The 20003-nt window shown below is 43.7% G+C and overlaps 1 protein-coding gene across 1 annotated transcript in view; it reads left to right on the top strand.

Moving 5' to 3' along the window:
• PDE11A (phosphodiesterase 11A) overlaps positions 1–20003 on the top strand; it is a 418022-nt gene that overhangs the window by 330909 nt on the left and 67110 nt on the right. The window contains exons 13-14 of the mRNA XM_040227701.1: positions 10573–10682; positions 19600–19690. Coding sequence (XP_040083635.1) covers positions 10573–10682; positions 19600–19690 — 201 coding nt within the window. The remainder of the gene's footprint in view (positions 1–10572; positions 10683–19599; positions 19691–20003) is intronic.

Raw genomic sequence — 20003 nt, 5'->3', positions numbered from 1 at the left:
GCGGGAGACCTGGGTTCGATCCCTGGGTTGGGAAGATCCCCTGGAGAAGGGAAAGGCTACCCACTCCAATATTCTGGCCTGGAGAATTCCATGGACTGTATAGTCCATGGGGTACCTGGCCATTTTGAGTCTTACATGAGTAAGCATTTGCTATATTATTTGAGATTCAGAGAGAAATTGTGTCCAAAACATGACTTAGATTTTGCAGTTTGATAAGTGCCTTCAAGAAGCTTCTGGTTGTAAAAGTACTTAAGTGTAGACTGTAAGGTCTTCCCAACTCTGAACTTGACAAGAAAAGGATCATTGCAGACTTAAATCAGTGTTTAATCAATATTTGACTACATTCATCTTGAAAACGAAGAGAAGCAAATTTGATCAAAACTGTCCCATGCCTTGTACACCTGAAACTAACACAAGATTGTAAATAAACTATACTCCAATAAAAAACAAAAACAAAAACCCCCAAGCTATCCTCCCAAGTAAACCCAAGCTATCCTCCCATGGAAACTAGACAAACTACAACTGGTTTGTATTGCATCACATGCTTTGGTAAAGGAGCCGTGTAAACGTGGTGTTGGTTGGTGGTCCCCTAACAACTGGAAAGGTTCTGGTTTCTGAACCTCGAAATAGGCCTGAAGTGCCATTTCTTCAGCCTGGCAGATCCAGTTATTGGCAGACAAACACTACTGGAAACCCCAATCTAATCTAGCTTTCAATGCAATCTCAATCCAAATCTAGATGCAGTCGCTTATCTAGCAGGGTTTCTTTTCCAATAATGTATTTACGTTTGGGCTGTGCTGGGTCTTCCTCGCCGTGCGGGCTTTTCTCCAGTTGTGGCGACCGGGGCCTCCTCTCTGGCTGTGGTGCACGGGCTTCTCCTGCCAGTGGCTTGTCTTGCATAGCAGAACATGGGTTCTAGGGCATATGGGCTTCCGGAGTCGCAGCTCCTAGGCTCCAGAGTACAGGCTCCATAAATGCGGTGCATGGGCTTAGCTGTTTCACAGCATGTGGGATATTCCAGGGATTGCACCCAAGTCTCCTGGACTGGCAGGTGAATTCTTTACCACTGAGCCACCAGGGAAGCTCTCAAGTAAGGCTTTTTCCCCCCCGACAATGGAAGATTGCGTTGTGAATACCTGTTAAGCTCCCTCTGAGCTTTCATCACCCACTGTCTCTTGTTGGCAAAGAGAGGATCTATTTTAAAAAGAAGATAGGATATGGCATCAAGTATAAATTCATTCATAAGCACTCCTGGTAAGCAAGTGAAATCTACTTCCATCTGAAAGCTTGAGAAAGTCCTCTGCTTAAAACCAATGCTTTGGAGCACATTGAACAGGTTCGTATCCATCAACCTGCCCCCAGGACTTACACGTTATACATGCACATGTGTGCTCCATCATGTCCGACTCTCTGCAACCACGGACTACCAGACTCCTCGGCCCACGGAATTCTCCAGGCAAGAATACTGGAATGGGTTACCATTTCCTCATCTAGGGGATCTTTGTAGCACAGGGATCAAACCCACATCTCTTGTATTGGCAGGCAGATTAAGCCCTTACATTGAAAGGTGGCCATTCCATCTTGAAGCGGAAAATAGAGTCCCAAAAAGAAGCATGCTGGCTTGGCTGCAAATGCCTGTGAAGCCCAAACATGTGCCTTAACAATTCTTTTATTATTCTGATCCACTCAGCTGGGATGTGAGCTGAATTGGGAGGGTGATTGAGGCACCATTCTCATAGAACCTTCCGTCCTTGGTTAGGAGATCTAAGTTTCATGGACAGACACCGCATGTGACGGATGGCCTAGCACAGCTGGACCAGCCATCAGCATTGCAGTCTGGGGTGTTCTTTGGAAGACCTGAGCACTCTGTATGTGGCATTTACAATGAAACCCTCAATGAAACGAGCACTCTTTGGTTACAGTAAATTTGATTTTAATTATGTACCAAACAAAGGCCCCAGACAGGGCCCCTGCAACACTGCTGCTGCTGCTGCTGCTAAGTCACTTCAGTCGTGTCCGACTCTGTGCGACCCCATAGACGGCAGCCCACCAGACTCTGCCATCCCTGGGATTCTCCAGGCAAGAACACTGGAGTGGGTTGCCATTTCCTTCTCCACTGCACACCAGAAATTAAGAAATACCAGAAATTAAATGCTGCCTTTCAGCCTCAAGCTCACATCACTCCTGGGGTATGAAGTAATGTTTAGATCAGTTGAGACCTGATGACACAATTAGTGATATGGCATGCAGAGTCTTCCAGAGGAGGCACTTCCTTGAGAAACCAGGTTCTTCAAAACGCTTTGGAATGGTCTAAGCGGCCCTCTTTGCTCTTCTTATTAAAAAAAAAGAAAGATGAAGAGAAGAAAGATTCTACAGAAGCCCATCACGTTCTCTCTCAGCCTCAGCCAGTGCGCTGATGGCTCCATGGCAGTGCCTGTCACCAGCATCCATGGAGGAGCAGTTGAGCCAAGGACCTTCTGGGACTACGAGGAATTTCCAGTACATCACTGGATTCCCTCCCTCTTGGTCCATCACCTGCCAGATCTCAGAATCAATAGGATGAACCTGGGAAATTTCTCATCATTCAGTACCTCTCACAGCTGAGTTCAAGAAGAAACACGAAGGCAGAATTCTGGCATCACCTTCTCAGATTCCCGCGCTGTGGCCGCACAGATGACGAGGTCCATGCAGACCACGATGCACCATCGCCAGAAGCAAAGCAGGAGCGGCCAGCCACTTTCTCCATCGCTTTCTTCCACAGACTGCCACTGGCATTGTAATATTAATAGCTTCTCACTGGAAAGGGGGCATTGTTCTGGTGGGCGCAAGGCACGACCAGACTATACACTCGCCAAGGGTCAGACAGGCCTGTCTTCTTCAAGGCTCTGTTCTAGCCTGCAAAGGAGTACATGTTGAATCAACATTTGCTCAATGAATGAATGAATGGACACTTTTTAGGAGGTCACTATTTTATTCCAAGCTAGGACAGGTTGATGAGACATGGGCTTATTTCTAAAACAAAAAAGGATTTACACATACAAATTTTGGAGTGGGTAGCCTATCCCTTCTCCAGTGGGTCTTCCCGGCCCAGGAATAGATCCGGGGCTGCTGCATTGCAGGTAGATTCTTTACCAACTGAGCTATCAGGGAGGCCCTACACATACACAATGTATGTGTATTCTAATGAATAAACATTCTTTAAGGAAACTTGCAGCACAAAGGGAAAAATCTAAAGTCACCTATGATCCCACTACTAGTAACATTTTGAGGTACATCCCGACAGTCTTTTTCTATGAATGTATTAAGACGTTTTGTAAAGTTGGGTTGTTGTACACAAACCATTGTCTCTTTCTTTTCTTTCTAAACCTCACTTAAAATCACTGTATATTATTAGCCACATCTTGATGCACCAGAGCTGTGTTTGGCTCAAGATGTCCAGTGGCTCTGCAGTATTAACCTCTTACGATTCAAGAATAAACATCCATTGTTGAAAGTTCCCTGGTGACCTAGGGATTAGGATTCTGGGCTTTCACTGCCTTTGGCTCACGTTCAGTCCCTGACTGGGGACCTGAGACCCCCCAAGCTGCGTGCTGTGGCCAGAAACAGACGATCAAGAATAACCCTCGTGGTGGACTAAAGCACCCTCCAAGTGATTCCTGAATATCCTGCCGTCATTCTATTATTACAAAGGTCTTTGAAAGCTGTACAACTGCACATACACTCTCACCTTTGTGGCTGGGCTGCACAGGGAGGACACAGACTCGGGAGTCAGGTTGCCTAGAGTCTAATCCTGTCTCCGTTTCATTCCAGTGGTGTAGTCTGTTGCTTCGATATCTTCTTCTGTAAAATGGGAGAGATCAGAACAGTTTCTCCTTCAGAGAATTCTTGTAAAGATTAGACTTGTAAGTATTAGATGGGTTAAGGTATCTGAGGGTTTAGAACAGTGCCTGGCACATACTAAATTCTATAGAAGTGATATCTGTTGTCAGTATTATCCCAAGCCTCTTTTCTCAGATAGGTCAATTACTTAACACACACTAGGGTTGGTTGCTCAGTTGTGTCTGACTCTGCAACCCCATGGACTGTGGCCCACCAGGCTCCTGTTTCCATGGAGAATTCTCCAGACAAGAATACTGGAGTAGGTAGCCATTCCCTTCTCCAGGGGATCTTCCTGATCCAAAGATCAAACCCAGGTCTCCTGCATTGCAGGTGGATTCTTTACAGTCTGAGCCACTAGGAAAGCCCACTAAGAACTCAGCATTTTTGTCAAATGAGTGAAGAAGCCTCTATAGCACCATCTAATGTTATTATGGCTATTGTTTTTTATACTTCTGGATTCTACAGAGTGAGTGTTAGTCGCTCAGTCGTGTCTGACTCTTTGTGACCCCACAAACTGCAGCCCTCTAGGCTCTTTTGTCCATGAAGTTATCCAGGCAAGAATACTGGAGTGGGTTGTCATTCCCTTCTCCAGGGGGTCTTCCTGACCCAGGGATCGAACCCCGGTCTCCTGCATTGCAGGCAGATTCTTTACCACTGAGCCCCCTGCGAAGCCCCACAGAGTCAAAAAGCAGCTGTCAGTTTTCCTCTGCCCATCATGTTCCTCTGACTCCACACAGGATCAGCTTTGCCATGGCGGCATATCCTCACCGGTTTGAATTCTGTGTTGACTGAATGGCAGGAAATCACTGGCTAGTTTAAGAAACACTTCAACTCAGTCTTACTGTTTGGGTCCTTAAGAGTCCCAGTGATTATATGCTCGAGTGGTTGGGGGCAGGGTTACCCCAGCATGCGTCTCTAACCCAGCAGAGGACTGTTACACTGCTCGAGTGGTTGGGGGCAGGGTTATCCCAGCATGTGTCTAACCCAGCAGAGGACTGTTCCAGGAGACCTGCTCAGAGGGTCGTGACAGGCTTTTCTGGAGAGGGTGACGTGGAAGCTAGCTCTGTATGCCTTGGTTATCTTTTTACTTGCTGCTACTGCTAAGTCACTTCAGTCGTGTCCGACTCTGTGCAACCCCATGGACCACAGCCCACCAGGCTCCCCCGTCCCTGGGATTCTCCAGGCAAGAACACTGGAGTGGGTTGCCATTTCCTTCTCCAATGCATGAAAGTGAAAAGTGAAAGTGAAGTCGCTCAGTCGTGTCCGACCCTCAGCGACCCCATGGACTGCAGCCTTCCAGGCTCCTCCATCCATGGGATTTTCCAGGCAAGAGTACTGGAGTGGGGTGCCATTGCCTTCTCCAATCTTTTTACTTAGATATATGATATTCTCTGCTTTACATTTCTGATATGGGCCATGAGGGAATACAGGTGAGAGGGTAGAGTAAAATCATGGTCAAAAAAAACCATTATTGGATAATGGGTAGTTAGTTACTGGATCAGTAGCAACAAACGTATCATTTTATTTGAAAATAAAAATAGAATTAAGCATAGGAGAAACACATTAAAATGTACTTCCTGCTGCCACTGTGTTCTCTTTTGAAAGTATATTGTCTTCAGCAGGCAGCTGACTTTTTCCCCCCAGTGTGTGTCACGTGTAGGTCAGGATGGATAGGACTAGAAAGAAGATGGATGGGGTGGGGGAGGGGCAATGGACACTCAGAGGCAGGTGGGCACATCTCAGGGCTGACGACCCTCAGAAACCATTTACCAGGCAGCGTTAAATCACAGTCAAGAGATAGGTACTGCTTCAGTAACTCAGGTATCACAGCCAAGAGAGGTAAATAGGCTGCGTGTGACTGTGCTGTACTTCAGGGATTCTTTATTGGGAGGATCTAGAGGTGGGCTCCATGGCCTTTGAACACCATGAAGTTATAGAATAATTTCTGGGAAGAAGGTCCATGGCTTTTATTAAATTCTCAAAAATATCCATGATACAAATAGTCCAAGAGCTAGATGCTGGATTTCCAAGAACGGGGCGGGGTAGTTGGCTGTGTAAGACCTTAAAGTATATTCCAACAGAGTATACAATGGGTGATAACTGATGGCTTAAAAATGATTCCGGATTTTGAACTTGAGTCTATTACATGGCATTCGATTTTATCTTCTAATTAAATTTCTAGTTGAATTATCTTATGTTGACATTATCCCGTCTCTATTCTTACTGTTCCAGTTCATCAGCTCGTTCTAAACAGCAGCATTTTCACAGACAACAATCTCTCTAAATTTCAGCACATCTTCATTGTGTTTACAGCACTGATTTCCAGAATACAGTGTATAATTATTGCATGCTTGATAGACTTTCAGGATTTGCTTTAATGGCAACCCACTCCAGTGTTCTTGCCTGGAGAATCCCAGGGACGGGGGAGCCTGGTGGGCTGTCGTCTATGGGGTCGCACAGAGTCGAACACCACTGAAGCGACTTAGCAGCAGCAGCAGCAAGATCCAAACCCAATGAAACTGTCTTACAGTTTCAAGACGACAGAGAAGGACACTTGCATCCCTTTCAAAAAACACCCCCCAGATAACAAGGAGAGTAAGAAATGAACACAAATTCCACTGTTTTCATCGGAGGAGGATGATTTGTAGATTAGCAAAGAAAAGGAAGGTCCAACCCAAATGCCTTCAGGATGAGAGAGCAGAGGAAGGGGTACACGTGAGAACCAGTACTCTCCTAGAAGCTGTCAAAGCTCAGGAACTGGAAGGATCAGATACCACAGAAATGGGGTGAATGGGAGTGAGGGACGAGGAAAACACTGAGCCCCCAAATTTCCATCCCCTCTCCCTGTAGTCCAAGAACTACTCTTCCCCTTGTCTATGCAGGAAGCCAGAGTATTTGCCAGAGAAATTGAGCCCCAGACTTGGGAACACCAGTAAAAGAAAAGTTAGGTGAGACGCACCTTGAAAGTAAGAGAATGAAGTGAAAGTCTCCATCTCGAGAGTGAGAAGCTACATACCCCTTTCTCAGAATTCCAACACCTGTATTTATGCCCCTTCCGAGCAAGAGACTGGAAAATCCAGAAGAAGTGTTCAGAGTATCTACACTGGCATGTGGGGGTCTACAGCAGGACCACCTGGCCGTGTGCTCAGCAGTGATGAGATCAGCCATGTGTAGACACATCTACATGCATGGGTGTGTGGTGAATGTGGACTCCCATGCGTAAGTGGACGACCAAGGACATCAGGCATTTGAGGAAACCACCACAGAGATAAGGAGTTCAGAAGAAATAGGCAATTCAGGGAACAGAAGAGAATTTCAAAGCAATTATAATCAATATCTTCAAAACAGAAGAGACTGTAATGCATCCACGTAAGAATAGTATACTGTTAGAAAAGGAGCAGCAGACAGGAAAATGCGAGTAAATTTAAAAGATTATTACTCCTGGAAAGTAAGAGGAGAAAAGTCAACATGAGCAATCGGAAAGAGGAAATGGAAAATAAGGAAATGAATATAAGAAGGCAAATGCCATTCAAATAGGACAGAAAAAATAATGAAGTCAAAATTATTAAGGGGAAAAAAAAGATGACAAGAAGATTGTCCTGAAGAAAATGAGCCTTCACATTGAAAAGGTTTACCAAGTAATGATGAGGAAAAGTCCCAAACCAAAGAAGATTTTTGTGAAATTAAATTGGCAAACCCCAGGCATAGAGAGAATATTCTAAAAGAGAGAAAATCAAGTATCATTCAAAGGATTAGGAACAAGAATGATTTAGGCTTCGCTAAGGCAACTTTGGAAGTTAGGAAAGAATAGAGCAAAATTCTGAGTGAAAATGTTGCAACCTAGAATTGTTAGGCAAGCCAATAATTGAGTAGCAGAATAGATTAAAGACCTTTCAGTTGTGCAAAGCCTTAAAAAAAAATCAACTTTCTCAGTGTTAAAGAAGTATTAACATCCTTTCTCATGAAGCTACTGGCAGATGTGTTCCTGCAAACTGAGAGAGGAAACAAGGAAAGAGAGAGATGTGGGATGCAGAAGATAGGAAGCCAACCCCAGGAGGGGGACGCTGGCAGCAGGGGGGACGCTGGCAGCAGGGGGGACGCTGGCAGCAGACAAGAGAATCCTGGCCAAATGTCAGCACTGGGCCAAAGCAGGGAACCCCAGGACAGGAAGCGACCTGTCAAAGGTGCAACTGTTCAGAGAGTTGTGTAGGATGTAAGTCGACTTAGATGTTAAAAGAAATCTTAACTCCAGGAAGCTAAACATCTACATAACAAAGGATATAATCATTGGATACTGAGTGAATAATATTTACAGATTGATCATCAGGTAGGCACTTTCTGAGACCCAGGGCACTTAAGTTTCTTTGTGCCTCAGCTTCCTCATCTTAACTGGCAGATAATAATAGTTACTACCTGTTATGAGAAGTAAGTTGTTGTGGTTCAGTCACGCAGTCGTATCTGACTCTTTGCGACCCCATGGACTGCAGCACGCCAGGCCTCCCTGTCCCTCATCGTCTCCTGGAGTTTGCACAAGTTCATGTTCATTGCATAGGTGATGCCATCCAGCCATCTCATCCTCTGGCACCCTATTCTCCTGCCCTCAATCTTTCCCAGCATCAGGGACTTTTCCAATGAGTCGTCTGTTCACATCAGATGACCAAAATACTGGAGCTTCAGCTTCAGCATCAGTCCTTCCAGTGAATATTCAGGGTTGCTCTTCCTTAAGGCTGACTAGCTTAATCTCCTTGCTGTCCAAGGTACTTTCAGGAGTCTTCTCCAGCACCACAGTTTGAAGGCATCAGTTCTTTGGTGTTCTGCCTTCTTTACGGTCCAGCTCTCACAACCGTATGTGACCACTGGGAAGACTATTGCCTTGAGTATATGGACCTTTGTCTCTGCTTTTCTTTGTTTATGCAAAAGTAGGAAGTCAAAATATACCTGGAGTAACAGGCAAGTTTGGCCTTGGAGAACAAAATGAAGCAGGGCAAAGGTTAACTGAATTCTGCCAAAAGAATGCACTAGTCACAGCAAATATCCTTTTGCAATAACACAAGAGACAACTTTACACACAGACATCTCCAAATGGTCAATACCAAAATCATATTAATTACATTCTTTGTAGCCAAAGATGTAGAAGTATGTTAAATGGTTATGGTTCTCTTAGGACAGTGTCTGGCACACAGGAAGGACTATAGTCACATGGGAAACTCCTGAATAACCAAGGGCTAATGACGTGCACCTACTATACAGTAATACGGAGGAAAATACTTACCAAATTAGACCAAAAAAAGAAAATGGAAAGTGCTTGCCTTTGGGAATCAGGATAGGGGAAGGATGAGGGACTATTGGTTTTGGTTCTAAGTTTCTAACTACAATTGAATTTTTAAAAACTATTGCAAGTAATGCCTTCAATAAAATAAAATTAACTTAAAACCAATAGCCAGCTCTGAATTTTAAAATGAAGGACACACACAGCTTAGATTATGGACTACTTTATCCTGCCCAGATAGTTTATAAACATTCCTATTTGCTATGCAGATGAAATTATATGTATTTCTAATGTAGAAATCTTTTAAAATAAAGTTGTCAACACAGAAACTTTATTATTCAGTTATTTCTACAATGAAAACATAATTAAAAAACAAAGTGTTCTTTGCTATAAGAGAACTGTCTTACAGATATTAGTTAGTGATCCTAGATGTGGAGAAAAAACGCAGATGAAAACGGAAGCAGTTTGAACTCTACCTTCCCCTTCTCCTGCCCTCTGATAAAGATGTTAATAAGTACTGAAGGGGGAGGCTTACAAGTTGAAGAGGAGGAGGCAGAAAGGCCTTAGACCAAGCAAATGCATAGCCCTGCATTTCTGCAAGTTCCCTTTCTCTTCTAAACTAATGAAAGGCCAGCAGGAATCAGAGAAGCGCTGCTGCTCCTGGCTGTGTAATTACTTCACTCTGCTCCCCAAAGATATCCCACCACACCTATGCACTTCACAAGCAAGCTGCCCAGGGATCGGAAAGAGCTGCATGCAATGGGTCCTCCACCTGATCCGACGTCTGGATCGCCTAATCCTCTGCTAAATTCTAGTTTTCAAGACAGGCCCTGCTTATCTGAAATTTCACCTGTCCTCCAAGCTAATGTGAATTAAGGTATTTATAAGATAACTTCTAGAATATTATCATGTAACAATTTGAGTACTTCTAAGTTGCTTTTTCTAATAGATACACACACACACACACACACATTTTTAAAGGCATTTTCTCTTGCCTACATTCATTTAAATGGCATCTGGTGGCTATATCACTCAGCTCTAAACTGTCAGCCCCCTCTCTCTCCCTAACCCTAGATGCTCATCATTTTGAAATGTCAAATCACAAAACAGATTTTGCTCCAGGCCTTTGCCAGACTGTCACTGTATCTAGACAGCGCAGCTTCTTCTCCTAAAAAGGGAACAAAATAGTCTGAACTCTGTCCTGGTGTGCCAGCCAGGGCGGGCCACCATGCCGGCTAATTCATCACCGCGGGGACCCTGGGCTGTGCAACCGACCACCCAACTCACTAGTCGAAGGGGTGGCAGTTAATCATTCCCTTAAATGATGTGGGTATGACAACCGAGCTGATGGTTGCTCAGCAGACGAGCCTCGGCCTTCCTCCCTGCCGCGAGCAGTGACTGTGGCCATTCTCCCATCTTCCCAGACCGCCGGGTTTCAAGAGATTCTGACCGAGGTGGAAATTTTAGCGGTGATTGTGGGATGCCTGTGTCATGACCTCGACCACAGGGGAACCAACAATGCCTTCCAAGCTAAGTAAGTGTTCTAATTGTTGTTATTTTAACGCATTTGCCTTTCTGTTCAGAGCCAAAGGTGACGCTGGCGCTAAAGAGTAAAGCATTAATTTCTGGCGTCTGAGGCCAAGGCCACGCAGGCCTGGTCGCGGGTGTCACGGGGCTCATCCATCTTTATAATTCCTTATTCCTCTTTTAATTGCAAATTTGCCCTTCATGTCATGCTTGTTGATTTGGTCTGTCTCTGTTGACCTCAGTCGGATAACAAAGTGCAGATTTTTAAAGGGCCTGTTTTTGGGTTTTTTTTTTCCCTCCCAGAATGTTTGCCTTCATGGGATCATAGGTTTCTTGGATTTGCTACCCTGGAAGTCTGGTTTTGAGACTATTAAAATAAAAGTGGAAATTTTATGAAACAAAAGATCTCCTCCCTCCCCAGTAGAAATTCCTCCAGGTTCTTTTGATGTCGGGTATTGTATAAACTGCAGTGAAATGGAGCGACATTGGAGGAGGAAGAGGGTCTCTGTCCCTGCCAAGCCTCATCCCACAGAAAGGTGGGAACAAGCCAAGCAGCTCCACCAACACAGGGGAGGTGGAGGTGCACGCACTGTGCGTGGACAGAGCAGTCTGTCCCCGAGCAAGCAGGACAGGTCCAGGAGGCCACTGCTTGGCGGCTCCACTGGCGCCAAGGCTGCAGAACTCAAGGGTGCTGGAAATAAGACCCAACACAGGTCTCCTGCTCTCGTATTCAGGTTCCAGTTTAATGTGCTTTTTACTACCTGTCTGCAAACAACATGATAGGGGACTTCAGAGGCTCAAGGGAAAAACGTTTGGGGATGGAGAGACTAAGGAATCTTCAACGAAGAGGTAAGATTAGCTTTCAGATGACCAGTTTCCAAGCCCCCGGAGCAGGTCTTCCTCTATGATCTGAAACCCCAGTGGCCCACAGTGCGTCAATAGGGACCTTTCAGCTCACCACTTGTTTTTTCCCCTGTAACACCTACATACTAAGGCCTTGAAGCCCTGGGCCCTTTTATTTGCTCCTGATCTAGCAGATGAGTATCAACTTTGTGACCTCTATCCATCCTGAATGCGGAAGCCCATCACTTCAACCTGCTCTTTTCTATGTCCTATAATTTCCAGACCCTCTTACCTTTCTGTGACAGCCACTCTGCAAAAACTCAGCTCTGGCTCAATCTAACAATTCAGCTTCTTGCTCTTCTGTCCAGACTTTTAAAGGCTTTGGGAGAAAGTTTTACAGCTGTGAGCCTGAGGCATTCCGAATAGGTACTCTCCCAACTCGGCTAGGGGCTCAGCACTCCCCACCAGCCTCTTTGGGCCCCTAGCCAGCTCCATCCCCCATTCTGATCAGCAGTTATAGAAACCAAAACCTTCCTCCTCCTAAACCACCTTCTATTCTACCACCTCCCCCGATGCCACTCAGCAGATCACCTTGCCTCCCCCTTCACTGAGAAAATTGAGGCCATCAATCGAGAACTCCCTCAATTTCCTCCCCTGCCACAAACGAACTTATCTGTCTGGCCCCATCCTTTCATCCTTTCCTCCTTCCCTCCTATCTCTGTGAAAAGGCTGTCCCTCCTCGTGTCTGAGGCTAATCCTTCCACCTCAGCGATGGATCCCTTCCTCCCTCCCTCCTCCAGGACCTTGCTCCATCCATCTTCCTCTCTCTGCCCTGTATTTCCCATCCTATTAATATGAACAGTTCTCCCCGTCTTGAAAAACCCACTTCCATCCCTGCTTCTCGCTCGAGCTTCTGCTCCCTTTCTCTTCTTTCCTTTCCAGCCAGTCTTCTTGGAAACTTGTCTGTTCCTTGTCTTCACTTCCCTCCCACACAGCTTCCAGGTCTGTCCACCAGGGGAGCAGCCCTCAGTAACACCACCAAAGGCCCCTTTTCCCAAAGCCACAGGACACTCTTCCAGTCCTTTCTTGATCCTTCTTGCCATCACACTGTTTGTGATGCTCTCCGCCAAAGAGCTCTCTTTCTTCCTTTGTCTGGGAGAGAGACACCTTTCTAGCCTTTCACCTCAGCTTGCCCCCCCTGCCCCAGCCTTTACTGCACACGTTCTCTCCTCTTCTTCTGCTCTGCTTTACCTTTCATGCTGGACCACCTGCTGATCGGCCCCAAACCCATACCTATGGACCATAATTCTCGGCTAATCTCTAAACACGTCTTCCAGCTGCTTGAGGAGCTCCTCCTATCTGAAGTCCCATCGTCACCACAACCCCAGTCTTTCTCTCTACACCAGTCCTTTTCCTCTTATTCTGCATCCCAATATGGCACCACCAGAAGTCCACAAGTCACTCAGATTCCCTCAGAGTTGACATCTCTGCGTTCTTATAGCAACCACTGCTTCTCTGCCTCCCTCCAGGATTCCTACAACCAACAGCCCAACTCTCTTCCTCCAGTCTTCCCCACTTTGGCGCTCCAGAATACTCTTTTTAATTCACAAATCTCATCGGATTTGCTCCCCTACTTAAAAGGCATTCACTGGCCTCTTGTGACTCTCAGGATAATGTTCAAATTCCTTAGTTTAGCCCGTAATGCCCTTCTCAATAAGGCTTTTGCCCATTTCTCCAGTGCAGCACTCACACCTGCCACCCCGCCCCGACCTATGCATCCAGGTTCAGACACAAGGGGCTACTTAAAGTGCTCAATGGGATCTAGCTAGTTCCCTTTTCTCTCCTCCTGGTCTGCTATTTCCACAGCCCAGAATGCCCTTCCTCTTCTTTCCCCCAGCCTCCTCTGAAAGCTCCACCCCCCCACTCCCCAGATTCTATCCCTGATGACCTTCGCTGCATCAGTCTTCTGTGCCCACATCATGCCCTGGCTATGTTTCAGAACTGCACATCTCACACCACATTAGTTGCTGATTAACGGATGTGTCTCCCCTTCTTCTTCAGTACCTATGATGTGTACAAGCACCAAGAGCATGATAAACCCACAAGGAATGTTTGCTGAGTGAATGAATGATAAATGCATGAATGGATGAGGTTTTAACTATTTTAATATTGCTTTTCAGTAAAGTTTCCTGACTTCTTAAATAAGTGCAATCTTTTACGGATTATTATAAAATACGGTTTTTACATACATTGGTTTGATGTTGTACTAATGACAGAGCATCCCTGGGGCCTGCTGAAGTGTAAACTGTATACACTTTGATTATAGGGTCTGACAGTTCCTTGTGTTTGAGTTCCTGGCCTACGTTTTGTTATTAGTATTTTAGGATACCCTTCTCTCAGGCCAATGGCATCATCATCACTGTGTCTTCCTGGAGCACCCTACCGTTCTGCCACTTACACATAAATAATTGTGTCTATAAAGCAATGGTGAGCACCTTGTAGGTCCTTTTAAAAAGAGTCAAGTGCGCAATGTATGTACTCAAATAACAACAGCTTCCACCCTGGAGAGAGCCTGTGTATCACACCAGGAGAGCCAGGCTTTCTTGCTAGTTGACCTCGTTGGACCAAGACTACACACCGAATCCAAACCCAGCTAATCATATCTTATCTCCCAGGAGTCTGGTCCTGGATTACCATGATATCGACTCAGTTAGCTGTTGAGGTCCAAGCTGCAGGTCCGTGTAGGCCTGGACACTGAGGCTGCATTTGGGGAAACCAGTGATGAACAAATCCCGAGTGGATAAGAGAAGCAAGAGAGCAAATCTTCAGAGAGAAGAAAGTCAGTATTCAGAGAGGAGCAAAGAAGATATTGTACAATTCTAGAGGAAGACAGAGATCCCTGGTTTTCCATGTCTGCTCCTACTTCCAGGAAATCCAGTCATGTTTGTGACAATGGGGCTTGCTCAGAGGTCCTGGTTGCATTTAATCAACATTTTTTTTTTTCAGTGAAAGTGGTTCTAATTCATTTCCATCCTTTGCTGTGAGTGGTCCCTGAGACAACGAGAAAAATTGTAGTTATTTCTCAAGTGCTCAACTAATATCCCTGTAGCTATTTGTCTCCATCTTACAGAGGGAACTGGGCCTCAGGACAGTAAGTGACTTGCCCAAATTCACCCATCCAGAGGGTGGCAGAGTAGTGTTTGGAGCTGGGCTATCTGACTCCAAGGCCGTTTTTTAACCACTTTATCCCACCTTCTTTCATGACTTTGTGGTATGTATTTTAGGCTTTTGAACTTCCAGTTTATTGGCTGGCTTGTGATATATGTGAGCTCTGCAAAACTAAGATGCATTTTGACATCTGGAAAATCAAGACGTGGAGCTGTAAAAATTATAGAACTCAACTAGATCTTGGTAGTCATATTCCTTCATTTTCAAAATTTTTTTCATATGGCTTAATTTTTTAAAATTGGAAACTGAGGTCCCCAAATCTCAAGTGATTTGGGTAATACTGAACAGTTTTCATACATATGAGATAGCTATGCTATCTGATAATAGAATTCAAAAAAACTTTTTGCATCCTTACACCACATGATCAAAACGCTGCGTTCCAAGATGGTCTGAGCTGTTTCTTCACAATGGTTGGCCTTTTACACAGCTTACCAGCCCATGGGATGTCCATCAGCCCTGCCCCTCCCTTACAGAGTCTCATTTGAGCTTAGAATACCAGATGCCACCACCATTGCACCTCAGTTAAAGTTTTCCTCAATAAATGCTGAAAAGAGACTCTTTGACATCGTGATGAAGGAACTACCATTTTACTGATTAGGATAAGATTTACTCAGCAAGTTTGCCATTGTTTAGGAAAAATCCCTCAGAAGAAACCTATATCCTTATTTCCTTACTTATTCCCCATCAATTGAGTGCCTTCTAGATGCGAGGTACTGTGCGAGGCATTGTGGGGGAAATAAAGAAGTGTAACAAATAGTCCCTTTCCTTAAAGTATTCACCATCTAATTCCAGCCTTTTAAGTGATTTGGAAATGGGATTTAAATGCACCAATTATTATGTGACAAAGCATATGCTACCTTTTTTTTTTCATATGTAAGGCTATAAAGAAACAGGAGACATTTAGCAAGGGACAAATTACTATATAAAATGCAAAATGCCTCTACAATAAAAAGTTGTGATTTTAGTCACAGCACAGTGTGATTTATTCTCTTAGCCTTTCTGATAAGTGAACCTTCGCATTTTCATATTTTATTCTTAATTTTAAAGTATTGGAGTGCGTGCAGTGCATGATCAATAGGTAGAGAGGGCAGCGATCCCATGGTGCTTTGAAACTGCTGTTAACACCTCTCTCCTATTTTCTCCAGAGACAGTGTTTCCCACTCATTGCCCTCCCTATTACAGCTGCCCCTGATGATTAAATATCAGTACCAAGCAGCTTTGTAGTATATTCTCCTAGGAGACTTCCTCTATTCATTTCTAGCATAATCTCTTATACTCATTTCTTGGGAATGAAAACCCATCTTGTCGCTTTCGGCCAGGTCCCAGAAGTGAAATACGGGGGCACATTAATCTGCCGTGACAGCCTAATCCCATTCCTCCCCACCTCCCAACAATTCTCAATTTCCTAATTACCTTCGGTAGTTTTCCTTCTGAAAGTTTCCTGTAAGCCACGGCAGCACACTTCCATTAAGTCTGTTTTTCAAAGAATATGCATATCCAGGGAAGTTATGAGGGTCCATAGCTCATAGTTATGAAATTTCCTTTTGCACGCTTATTTTTGGTGCCTGTGCAAAGTGCTGAATGCCTGGGGGGGAGAGCCATTTTCACATTGACTTTCCTTTTATATAAGCTTCCCCTCAGTGTGCCTCCTGCCCCCAAATGAAAACCTTTAGTATGTTAGGATGACCTAATCAATAATGAGCATCATAAATAATCACAGGTATAAATCTTCCTGTGTGTAAAGGATCTGAAGTCTCTTCTCCTCTCCTCTCCTCTCTGAATGTCTCCACACACCCTCCATGTATATGTAATATTTTTACAATTACAGTCTGTGTGCCCCAGAGCCACTGATATGATGGATATACTTACCACAGACAATTAAAACGAGGTGTGGTATTAAAGTCATTTTTTTTCCCATATGTGATTGATTGGAGCGTTTTTTCCACATTTTACATGAAAAAGTGTCAGCATGCCCTTTACACAGAGTACATTACATAGAACACGTGTCGTCTTTTAAAAAATGGTTTAATGATCAAGTAAGTTTGGTTAATACTGCATAGTATGTTCCTTTCCTGCAGAATCACAGCACATATGTTCACACCCTGATGCCACAGATAAATCCTACAGTATCTAAACAGTTTACCTTCTTAAACCCAGCATTTCCCAAATGTATTTAACTCTGAGACCCTTTTTACTTCTGCCCACAATGCCATTTTACATCCCAAAGAACTCGTATTCTGTCTAATACTTTCTGATAAAGTTTATCCTAACAGTTCAATATTTGCCACTTTCATCAAGTTTTCTGACCACGGACTTCACTCTTGCAGTGCTCGGAGATACCTAACATGTGTGTGAGTAATGGTAGGTGCAGGCAGCATTCTCAGTGAGCCTCAGCCTGAGAGAGAAAGCACCAGGGTGTCCTGTAGTCTCAGAAAATCTGACAGAGACCAAACCTAACAGTGTAATCGAAGCAACCATATGGAATTGGAAGCATTCTTGTTTAAATGATTTTATTCTAAAGGAAACTCAAAATGGAGTTAGTATCATGTTCCATTCTGTGAATACTAAGATGGCACCTTGCTTGCAGAAAGGTGAGCATTGTTAATGAAAGTGTGGACAAAGTCTCCTGTGCAGTTATAGGGACCGTGAGCTTCCCGAGGGTAAGAGCCATTCCTTATCTCCATACCCCACATACTCACAGCCTCGCATCATAACGGTTCTCAGTCCTTGTTAGGTGAATGAATGAATGCATCATTAGTCTGCTTCTGTTGCAAAATCTGCATACTTGTAATTAGCTCAGTATTGTGTGAGTGTGTGGAACATGTAAGATAGAATTACTAAAGGAACAAAGAGGATGTTCCTTTGTAAGGATGAAGACTCTTAAACCGTGGACCTTTAGATGTATTTGCACAAGCACTTTGAGAGTCCTCCTGATGAAACATAACAGTTTAGAGGCCACATGGATCTGGGGAGAGCAGAGGGCAGCATAGGAACCACAAGTTGTTCCCTGGTTAAAGGACACAAACTTCCTACTCATCCTGAAAAAAGAAAATATTTAGTGATTTGTGATCGTCTAGCTGATTTAACTTTGTGAGGTCTGCTAAAACAACATGATAAAGGAGATGCTATTTTACATCTCGACCTCACTTTTACACCAATGATTCTCTTAGGATTCACACCAATAACTGGGGCATGTGGCTGGTTGATAGAAACCAATCGCAGGAAACTGAGTCTGTAGTTAGCAGCTATAACAGGAGAATTCTGAATCAAATTTTGAAAACTTCTTTCAAAGAAGGTTTGATGACAACCAGCTTGGCAAAAATGGAGACTAGAATATAAGAAATATGGAAGTTGAAATTCTCTTTCTCATTATGTAATCAGAAAAACTTCATAATTTGAGTGCCAGTCTAGCACTGCTACTTACTAGCTCTGTGACCTTGGAAAAGTAACATAACTTCTCTGAGCCTTGGTTTTCTTATCTGTAAAATGAGAAAATAATAACTTTCATGGTTGTTGACAGTACTAGATGAAGTAATATGTTGAGGTGTTAACATATTGCCTAGTACATGATAGGTACTTACTCACAGAGCTATTATTAATAATAATATTATTTTAAAATACGTTAGCACACTTACTATCAACCTTCAGTTTGAACTATAATCTCTAGACATATCAGCACGACCTTATTAGCCAAGTAGCTAATATTTTTTAAGCATCCTACTCCATCCAGGCATTTGGATTTTCATCCTAGATTTCATCCTAGATTTTCGAAAGTCATGAAAAATACAACTAAGGCACAATACAGTGTGCATTTTGAAAAATGCATTTTCATAAAAAAGAACCATATGTTAGAAAAATAGTAACTAACATTAAATATTAATCACATACTGCTAAAATTAGCCTAACAAATTGTCACTTATTAAATGATATAGGTTAGGGCAAGATTGAAAGAAATAATACCACCTGATTAAAACTTACAGATAATTGAAAAGAATCCTTTCAAGTATCAATTAACATTTTTATTTATTTTAAATGGAAATGTCTATGTGTTTTAATTAGTATCGACTACAACCTACTTACGTGCTTGGCACTATGATAGACACTTAGAAATATTTTATTGTAGTCTCATAAATAGCAGGTAAGGTAGAGAGTATTATCATAATTTTAGAGACAAAGAAACTGATTCTCAAACAACCAAGTAATGACCCAAAGCTGTTATTGAGAGCTGAGTTCTGACTCCAAGTCCAGGGAACTTTCTGGAGTTGGACACTGAGATATCACAGTGTGACCATAGGTTGCAAAACCATAGTTGAAGCTTGTCAGTCTTACATGTAAAGTGGATTAAATGGGTTCTACATAGTATTCTCAAGGTCTTTCCCATGGAATAGCAAATACATTTAGTATATGACATTCATCCTGGATACTCAGAAACTTTATATAGTTTAGCTCATGAAGCCTACCCTGAACCCCAGAGCCAGGAATCCAGTCTCTTGTCCTCAGAACACCGAGAGCTCTTTGACTGAACTGAAACACATTTGGCATTTATTTTGTGTGGTCTGTCCATTATTGTCCCTTAGGGCCACATCTCATCTCCCTACTAGTTTGTACATTTCTTAGCAGAGTGGACTATGTCTTTTTCATGGTGGTATCACCCACTGTGTCTAGCCTAACACACAGCAGGTTCCCAAAAGGTTTACTTTATAGATTTGTGAACCCCACAAGTGATTACCTGAGAATGTATCTGCTCATGGTCCTTTGCAAAAACAGGAGAAGCAGTGTGATCCAAAGAACCGGTTGGGGGAGGTCATTGATGCGGAAGGACCATGGTCGCTCACGAGTCTGTCCTCTTTCAGGAGCGGCTCTGCCCTGGCCCAACTCTATGGAACCTCTGCCACCTTGGAGCACCACCATTTCAACCATGCAGTGATGATCCTTCAGAGCGAGGTAAAAAACCACCATTCTGCTTCTCTCCTGGAAAGAAAACCAATGAAACGATGCTTCCTACTTCTCTTTCTTTGCAAGAAGAAACACAGAGAATCAGAACTATTGGACTTATTCTTTGTGGCTTTTAAGAAATTCTTTCAGATGCCTGACCAAGGACCTTGTTCAGTTTCTCCCTGAGCTAATTCATTTGGGTTTTTATTATTGGTTAGGCGGCTCTTCAGATTCATTTAGAGCAGACTGCCCACTGCTTGTCACCAGAACATGGCTTTACATTTCTTCAGGGTACAGAAGCCCAGAAGTGAGTGACCCGACG

This window comes from Oryx dammah, unplaced genomic scaffold (assembly GCF_014754425.2).
Source record: "Oryx dammah isolate SB20612 unplaced genomic scaffold, SCBI_Odam_1.1 HiC_scaffold_27, whole genome shotgun sequence".
NCBI classification, from domain to species: Eukaryota; Metazoa; Chordata; class Mammalia; order Artiodactyla; family Bovidae; genus Oryx; species Oryx dammah.
The sequence above is the reverse complement of the archived record's forward strand: the minus strand, read 5'-3'. Positions and strand labels throughout refer to the sequence as shown.